The sequence below is a fragment of the Macrobrachium nipponense genome, chromosome 45 (assembly GCF_015104395.2).
Source record: "Macrobrachium nipponense isolate FS-2020 chromosome 45, ASM1510439v2, whole genome shotgun sequence".
NCBI lineage: Eukaryota > Metazoa > Arthropoda > Malacostraca > Decapoda > Palaemonidae > Macrobrachium > Macrobrachium nipponense.
The window spans coordinates 7,813,599-7,823,598 of record NC_061105.1 but is presented as its reverse complement, the minus strand read 5'-3'; the positions used below and the strand labels follow the sequence as shown (position 1 = coordinate 7,823,598).

Sequence of the window (10,000 nt, the reverse complement as noted above, 5' to 3'; positions counted from 1 at the left end):
TAAACCAGGACAGCACTTTTAATAGGTATTGTAGCCGTGGTGATGTGTTCAGCATTTATAATATGGAATAGGCGATGGTATCTCCTCGTCTTCATCGTCTATTTGCCCTCAGTTATGGAGTCTCTCTCTCTCTCTCTCTCTCTCTCTCTCTCTCTCTCTCTCTCTCTCTCTCTCTCTCTCTCTCTCTCTCTCTCTCTCTCAGCCACTTTCTGAAAGGTACCTTCCACTCACTCTCTTTCCAGACTTAGCTCTTAGTAACTATATGAGAAGTATATTCCACTCTCTCTCTCTCTCTCTCTCTCTCTCTCTCTCTCTCTCTCTCTCTCTCTCTCTCTGAAGCACTCCTATGTCCGCTTCTGCTCGTACGCGAGGACAGAAAAAATTCGATACTTTTGAGGAGGAGTTCCATGATGGGATCTGTAGGCCATTTTTCTGTTTATAGGTCTCCAAGATTGCATGACCGTGCAAGGCCTGTTAGGATAATCGCTTTGGGCTTTGCGCTGTCACAACGGAAAAGCCTCTCTCTCTCTCTCTCTCTCTCTCTCTCTCTCTCTCTCTCTCTCTCTCTCTCTCTCTCCAAGCACCGAGTTCTGTAGGCTTCTCGTTGTTCCCAAAACTAAGTTAGCGAAAATGTTTGACTTATTTCCACCCTCCCTCCTCCCGAAAACTTCTGGCGAAAAACAACCATCCATAACAGCACCAAGAAGGAATGAGAGAGAGAGAGAGAGAGAGAGAGAGAGAGAGAGAGAGAGAGAGAGAGAGAGAGAGAAGGCCGCCCCAGGGTAGCACCAGAAGACTTTACTCCACTTTAGGATTGTTTCGTATTGTTCCGGAAGCGCTGGGCTCCTTTCTTGTTCATGAGTGAGGTCAGTCCGTGTGTCTGTCTGTCTATCTTTCTATCTATCTATTCGTCTATTTGTCTATCTGTCTGTACGTCTATCAATCGGCCTGTTTGCAACCCTTCGAGAATTCTCTGGCGCCATCAAAATGTCAAATGATAAACAGTCGAGTAATATGTTAACAAGTATATATTAGATATACACAAATTGATGATACTTTAGAAGTTTGAAATATGACAATATCGTTTATTTTCAGTAATACAACGAACTAAAAACAAAAAAGTAAATAAACTTCTTCATCCAAATGGGCAGGTTGTGATCACCCTTTTCTTATTTCTCTCACCAATCCATATTTCCCCATAACCCATTGCTTTCTTTTATTCCTCTCTTACTCCTTTCTTTACTTCCTCCTCTTCCTCACTTACTCTTCACTTCCTCGTCCCTGTCTCTGTCTCTTCTTGTTCCTCCTCCTCTATCCTTCTTTTTCTTCTCTCTCTTCCTTTCGTACTCTTTCTGTCTCCTCCTCCTCCTCCTCCTCCTCTTCCATCCTTTCCCTTCCTCCTCCTCCTCCTCCTCTTCTTGTTCCTCCTCCTCCTCTTCTTGTTCCTCCTCCTCTATCCTTCTTTTTCTTCTCGCTCTTCCTTTCGTACTCTTTATTTCTCTTCCTCCTCCTCCTCTTCCATCCTTTCCCTTCCTCCTCCTCCTCCTCCTCCTCTTTTGTCTCTTCTTGTTCCTCCTCCTCTATCCTTCTTTTTCTTCTCCCTCTTCCGTTCGTACTCTTTCTTTCTCTTCCTCTTCCTCCTCTTCCATCCTTTCCCTTCCTCCTCCTCTTCTTTCTCAGTTACTCTTCACTTCCTTATCGCTATCTCTGTCTCTTCTTGTTCCTCCTTCTCTATCCTTCTTTTTCTTCTCCCTCTTCCTTTCGTACTCTTTCTTTCTCCTCCTCCTCCTCCTCCATCTTTTCCCTTCCTCCTCCTCCTCCTCCTCCTCCTCTTCTTCTTCTTCTTCTTCCTCTTCCTCACGTACTCTTCACTTCCTCGTCCCTATCTCTGTCTCTTCTCCTCCTCCTCCTCCTCTCCCATTCCATGGAGCGTGAGATGACTTTGAGGCGCGGGATCTCCCACCAGTGTCCCTAAGGAAGCCTCCCAGTCAATTAGCTGTCAAAACACATGCCAGACTTTTTAATTATATTACTCCCGCACCCTTTGCCACTTAACTGGAATATTTCCTTCCCTTATTTATAATATATATATATATATATATATATATATATATATATATATATATATATATATATATATATATATATATATATATATATGGTGGTTATAATCACTTTAGCATGCGATCATGTCGTCGATGGCTTGGAAATAAAGTCGAAACCGGTCAGGACCTACACCCCCTTCTGATTTTTCACCTGTGGAAATGTGTGATATATATATATCTATATATGTATGTGTGTGCGTGTTGACTTATTTAGAGAGAGAGAGAGAGAGAGAGAGAGAGAGAGAGAGAGCTCGTCTATTCGCATACACTCAGATGAACCCTGTTAATATAGAACATTTTGAATTACCAGTCAGTGGCCCCCTAACAAGTCTAATCTGTATTAATAAGGTTCATCTTTGTAGTATTATACATATAATTTTTTTTTTCAAAAGATGAACCCCGTTCATCTTGTGCAGAGTGAATAATCGAACGCAGAGAATTGCTTGATTGCCATTGTGTTGGTTGCTAGCCAATTCAGTGTGCGTTGAGTGCATAGCAGTTGTCCATGTATTGCAATTAGTCATTCATTTTCATGTGGAGTTCATTATACATATGTTTTCATAAGAGGCTATTCTCTCTCTCTCTCTCTCTCTTCTCTCTCTCTCTCTCTCTCTCTCTCTCTCTCTCTCTCTATAACTTATGTGTTGTGTTGCGTTTCCAGATAATACAAGTTAAAAAACAAAAAAGTTCATTTATAATCGTGGAGTAACATTTAACTTACACACACGCATATATACATGTGTGTGTGTGTGTTACCATACATTTATGCATTCGTGACCCTTCGTCTGCATCTTGTCACATGAAACCTCGGATTTGTGTTGATGAATATTTATTCAGTTATTTCAGTTGTGACTGATGTGATTGATACTCGTGTGTTTCTTTTATCATTCAATCCCATCATTAGAACAGACTTATGAATGGCATTATTATTATTATTATTATTATTAGTAGTAGTAGTAGTAGTAGTAGTAGTAGTAGTAGTAGTAGTAGTAGTAGGAAGTCACAAGCCCTCCCAACTAGGAGAATATTGGCAGAAGAAGAGAACTTGAAGCAAGCAAACAGTCGAGCACGCTCTCCCAAACCATGAGGCTCGCTCGCTAGCATCCCGCCTTTAGAGCTGTGGCTTAATGTTCGCCCGGCCATCTCAACATCGAGTTTACGAAAAATCCAGACTTAAATTCAGGGAGATTTTCGGAGTGTAAACATTGTACTACGCCGCTGCTCCTATTAAGAACGCACACGCGTGTACGCGACAAAGCTCACAAGACCACTCTTTCTTTTTCTTACGTAACAAATGGTGTCCGCATGGTAGATATGCGGAATTCCGCATCGCATTATCGTGGGTTTTTATTTATTTATTTATTTCATTTTTTTTTTATTTTATCTCGTGGTCAGACATGCTTTGCGGTTGTTTGCGTGAATTAAAATTATTCATATGTACATTTGTATGAATTCAAATTGTTTATATGTGTATATATATACATTTATACGTATGTATATATCATATACACACACGCACACACACATACACACACACACACACACACACACATATATATATATAGATATATATATATATATATATATATATATATATATATTCATATATATATATATATATATTAGGGTTCGTGCCTGTATGATAAGGCGCCCTATGAGGTAATGTTAGACTTGCGATAATTTTACGCTAAGTCGGTTGGTATTGCACTTCCATATTCATGGGAGTGACTTGGGGTTTGTAGATCACTTACGAAGTCGGTATTATCTTCATGGTTACGACGATGATGTGTTAAACTCATGGTGAGGAGGTTCTTGTAGAAAACACGAAGTATAAAAATAGATATATTCTTCTGAAGTTTTACATGCTGAAGATCAGATATGATTGTACAAGTCTTCTAATAACGATAGCTTGATCGCTTCTGCCAATGATGATGGCTACTTCTGTTCTCTCTACATGATAAAGCTTAGGTAAAGAGATACAGGTCTTCTAATGACGATAGCTAACTCTGTTCTGCCTGTCTACCATCTCTGTTACAAGTTATGAAGGAACAGACAGTAGTTCGAACATATGAACATACATACAAATGACATAGTTACATACGAACACACAATCATGAGACACGCTACAGATCACGTAGGCCGTTTGAATTATAGGTCGGGGTAGTTGTCTCAAGCAGGGAGCTTGGACTAATGTTTATAAACAATTGAATGACTACAGGTGACGGCATGTTATCTTAGCCTACATACTTATTGTATACGTCATCTTTAGCGTCTCTAGTCTGATCACATTCCTGCAAGCAATCTTTTATATATATGGACTAACATTCCATATTATTATTATGCAAACACTTACATATATATATATATATTTAATTCATTATATATCTACCTATATATATATTATAATATATTATTCATACATATATATGTATGTATGTATGTATGTATATATATCATATATATATATATATATAATATATATATAGGTATATGTATATATATATATATATATATATAATGTGTATATATATACGTTATATATAATATATATATATATATATATATATATATATATATATATATATATCGCACGGTGCTGTAACTCTTCCAGATACCTTCTTCTTTCCATGTCAGATCTAAAAGGTTTGAGTCGCCCCCCCAAAAAAAAAAAAATACTATCCGCTTGCGGGTGCGTACATCCGTCGCAAAATGTCAAGCAATTCAGAAGACTCGACGGAAGGACGGGGGAAGGAGCCCACACACACAGAGAGAGAGAGAGAGAGAGAGAGAGAGAGAGAGAGAGAGAGAGAGAGAGAGAGAGAGAGAAAATATTATGCCTCGAAAAAAAAGATATATTCAACCAAGTCGTCAAGTCGAAGGAAGTATTCAGAATTTCCACATTTTTCATCAGTCTTGTATTTCTTCTTTTTTCTCTCCTTCTAAAAAGATTTAAGGTGCACTGTAGGCATTCATTAAGGTTCTTCGCAGAGCCCCTTCGGCCCCTGGCTGCATCTCGAGTCATTCATTCCTTTTACTGTACCTCCTTTCATATTCTCTTCCTTCCATCTTACTTCCCTCAACGTTCTCCTAACTTCTTAGATCTCAATTTTCCTTCCAGCGCTGAGCGACCTCGTAGGTTCCAGCGCTTGGTCTTCTGTCTCAATTGTATAGGCTCTACATTTTATTTTATTTTGAATATGTAAATGACTTAAAGGGAGCAGTAACTTTCAATATTTGAATGTGTGTCTGTGTCTGTGTGTGTTTGTGTGTATATATGTATATGTATACGATTGTGTAATCAGTCGGACATACACAATTAACTTTGATATATTATTTATTGTTGGAATGGTCATTGTTGTTTCGTGCAGGTAGAAGCACATTCGGCCAATACGAACACTCTCTCTCTCTCTCTCTCTCTCTCTCTCTCTCTCTCTCTCTCTCTCTCTCTCTCTCTCTCTCTCTCTTACATACACACATATCAAGGCATATTATAGCCTTCTGCTCATATATATAAACGTATATATATATATATATATATATATATATATATATATATATGTGTGTGTGTGTGTGTGTGTGTGTGTATGTATATATATACATATATATATAATATATTATTATATATATATATATATATATATAGAAAAAATAACACCATTTACGAAAAATAAGAGAGCCCTAATCTCAAAGGAACCATGAAAGACTTCCTCTGGGTGTCTCAGTACACTTGACATTTCTCCTGTCGTTTTAGTAAACTCTAGTATTAAAGTGCGCGCATATTCTGAAAGAGCTTATACCCATTGATCGTAAGGTCTGAGAAGCTCAAAAAAAAAAAAAAAAAAAAAAATCAAAAAAAAAAAAAAAAAAAAAAAAAAAAAAAGTCTTGAATTTCTTGTGATTAATTTAAGCCTTCCTGCCCTTTCCTAGATCCTCCCTCCTCCTCCCTCCCTCCCTCTTCCTCCTCCCTCCCTCCCGTGCCCCTTAACACCACCACCTATATACCCTTACCTCCTTCCGAGAAATATAAGACAAAGGGTTGAAGAAGATGAAGAAGAAGAAGAAGCAGAAGCTGTTTGTTTACAAACAGGAAATGGTTTGCGAAGGTGAGACTGAACGATTTCCAAGAACTTTTGGGAGAAAGGAAGATGTCTCTCTCTCTCTCTCTCTCTCTCTCTCTCTCTCTCTCTTCTTCTTCTTCTTCTTCTTCTTCTTCTTCTTCTTCTTCTTGTAACATTTGAAAACTGTCTGCTTCATTTGAATTGAATGTTGTTTTTTGTTGTTGTTGTTGGTGATGTGTAATTTGCGTCTGCTTCGTGGGATGGTGAGCGAGTCTGAATTATTGACCCTTATCGAATGCAACTTTAATGGCGCCCCCCCCCTCTCTCTCTCTCTCTCTCTCTCTCTCTCTCTCTCTCTCTCTCTCTCTCTCTCGTATATATTTATGCATAGGAAGTGTAAGAGGTATATCTATGAAACTATTTCATTTGTTGCTATAGACGCCAAACTAATCAACTCCTTCATGAGAGAGAGAGAGAGAGAGAGAAATAATCACGTCGAAACCGATGGAGTGCAATGCCCCAAATCCAGACAGACCAGAATAACCAAGCAACAAAGAAAGAAGGGAGGAGGGGAGGAGGAGGAGGAGGAGGTCACGCCTCGGTGCACACGATCAGGAAGCGTACGTACGAGAACGAACGAGGACCACCCGTCGAGATTTATCTGAAGGAGTCACTTGGTGGTGACCTTTCTGACAAGAGGTGTCGCGAGATTAGGGGGCGTGTCTCTGGAGGACCATGAATTCCGGGCTTTTTGTATTGTCTTACCCTTTTTTTTTTTTTGTTTTTCCTGCGTCTTGTTCTGGAAATATGTTTAGGTGTAAAGGTTAATTTTCAGTAATGCACGTATTTTTTATAGATTATTTTTTATTTATTTTATAGAGACAGCCACAACTCTTCTGTGGCTGAATTTACATTCATATTTTACAAAAGATATCGGTTTTAAGTACCTATGAATGAATGGGTATTTACACAGCGACAATACCTCTGTAAAGAAAGCAGGAATAATATCCATACCACTACTTATAAAAATTGGATATGATGAAGTAATAAAAATTGGATATGATAAAATAATAAAAATTGGTTATGATAAAACAATAAGTATTGGATATAATAAAATGATAAGTATTGTCGTTTTTACTAACGATAACTTCGCTAATAAAAGGTCAAAGGAGAGTAAAAAAAAAAAAAAAAAAAACACTTGGTGTTGACTCTTAAGATAACTAATGATCAAACTTCAAAAGAAAGAGAGAAAGAGAGAGATAGCGAGTGTGTGTGTGTGTGTGTGTGTGTGTGTGTGTGTGTGTGTGTGTGTTATATGTGCCAGCTGATTACGGCAGGAGTGGAAGGGGGAGGGGGGGGGGTTATGCCCTCACCCCCTCATCCGAAATTTAATTAGATGGAAATGGGACGCAGACATCAGGAATAGCTCTCGTTAAATGAAGGGGTTTTTTTTTTCGGTGGAGCCGTAGGTGTTGGAGTGAGGGGGAGTAGGAGGGGGGGCTCTCAACCCACCCTCCCCTCCCCTCCCCCTTCTTTCTCCTTTGGGTGAGGGAATGAGGTGACGTGGGATGATGGATAGGGAAGGGTTGGTGAGTGGCGAGGGAGGAGGAGGTAAGCAGAGGCAAAAAGAGAGAAAAAAAACAAAAAATCCCTTTGCTTTGATTAGGAACTCGTTGGATGGTGTCAGCGTTTAGAAAGTTTTGTCTCACGACGGGGGGATACTATACATTTATATTCTCTCTGACAGTCATTCTGAAGCCGGGATTTAAACATCCAAGATATTTAAGCAAGTGCATGATCTAAAAAGCAGTTGATGGAAATTGGCGATGGCTAATTAAGACAGCGGTCGCGTATTACGAAAGTAATAGCGGTAGGTATGGGGTACTGTTTGCAAGAGAGAGAATAGACTCGCGTACGGTTATCGTCAGTTTATTGAGGTAAGTTTGGTAATGTTAGCATGTTTCAGTAGGGATTTGTCTTTATGCTGATCAATGTATTTATTTTTAATGCTGTTAGCCTCTTGATAATATACCTTCGTTTTTCTGTCTTTTAATAATATGCCTTCGTTTTTCTGTATGAGGTTTGTATTTCTTGTGAAATAATGCTTCCCAGTCTAAGTTTGTTTATTATTATTATTATTATTATTATTATTATTATTATTATTATTATTATTATTATTATTATTATTATTATTATTATTTATGTGAACCCTATTTCTGTGGAACAAACCCACCAAAGGTGCCAATGACTTGAAATTCAAATCTTCCAAAGTATATTATGGCGTTCATTAGAAAGTAAAGAGAAAGTAAAGGGAAAAACAATAAGAAGAGATCTCACATATTAATTTGAAGAATTAATGAATCAACACAATAAATACATAAAAATGTTAGTTATTAAAACGCAAGGAATTTTCGAAGTTTCTACCAGCTTGACATCCGTCATTAAAATCTATTGTCCCCTTCTGCAGTGTCGACGTCGGGCGTGGTGGGCGTGAGCATCGGAGCTGCCGCCCTTCTCTTGCTGGTAGGGACCGTGACCTGGGTGTGCTACCGGAGGAGGTCCGGACACAAGAAGCTCAGTGAGAGGACCGTCACCCTGAGGCGCCCCACGGCGGTCAAGAACCCCGCGGGACAAAGTCACTACCTGAAGAAGTCGCCCTCCCCCACTGGGGCCAAAACACCGCCCGGAGGTCAGTTCAGATTAATCTACGTCTCTCTCTCTCTCTCTCTCTCTCTCTCTCTCTCTCTCTCTGTTCATCCTTCTCTTCGAATTTGATCATTTTTCACACCTTCCGCTCTTGCGGGATTCATCCTACATCTACGCCTCTCTCTCTCTCTCCTCTCCCCTCTCCTCGGTCTCTCTCTCTCTCTCTCTCTCTCTCTCTATTTCATCTCTCTCGAATCTCTCTCTCTCTCTCTATTCATCCTTCTCTTCGAATTTGATTATTTTTCACAACTTCCGCTCTTGCTGTATTCATCCTCCTCTCTATCTCTCTTCTTTGTCTTTTTCTCCTCCTTCCTCCTCTCTTCTCCTTCTCTCTCTTCCTCTCTCTCGTCTCTCTTGTCTTCTCTCCATCATCTCTCTTCGAATTTGATCATTTTTCACACCTTCCGCTCTTGCAGGATTCAATCCTACATCTTTATTTCTTAGACTTTCATCTGATTATAAAAATGCCCATCGACCGAGGGGTCTCCATTCTCTTCAGACAGAGTTCCCCATTTGCGTCTATTATATCAAAATTGCATTTGCCCTTTAGCCTTTCTCTGCATTTACATCCTTTATAGAACAAATTTCTCCCAAAAGTCAGTGCTCACCTTCTCGCCCCTTTATAGTGCGTGCTTACTTATCATCTCTTCTTTTTCTTGGCCACCTTATCAGTCTTCCTGTATTCTCTTCCGTTTCGCGATTGTACCCCAAAGTATCCGTAATTTTCCTTTGCTTAACGTCTCCTCCTACCTTCATCCTGCCACAAACACTCGCGTGACCCTCATCTGAGTATTTTAGTCTCTTCTCACACGTTCTTTTTAACCCTAACCTATTTTTCTTCCATTTCCTCATTTTAACTCTCATTACTTCCTTCAAATAAACAGTGATCAAATATACATCCTGCCACTACTTTTCTTGCTATTACAACCATCACCTTATTCTTCAACTTACACTGAACGAATTCGCAGTCTTAACACTTTTTCGACCTTCATTTATCCTTGTGCAGGAGCCATGTATTTCCAGCAAACCGGCCAACTTCCAAACACACTTCTACAAGACGCTCTCTTGTCGCGTCTTTCACATATTTGCGTTACCGTCACCTAGCACAACCACTCTCTCGACTTTCATTCT

At 39.3% G+C, this 10,000-nt stretch overlaps 1 protein-coding gene across 1 annotated transcript in view; it reads left to right on the top strand.

The window, feature by feature from the left end:
- LOC135214365 (synaptotagmin-4-like) overlaps positions 1-10,000 on the top strand; it is a gene marked incomplete in the record, with an annotated part of 167,165 nt that overhangs the window by 141,191 nt on the left and 15,974 nt on the right. Inside the window, 1 exon segment of the mRNA XM_064248595.1 lies at positions 8,631-8,852. Within this exon segment, the coding sequence (XP_064104665.1) occupies positions 8,631-8,852 (222 nt within the window).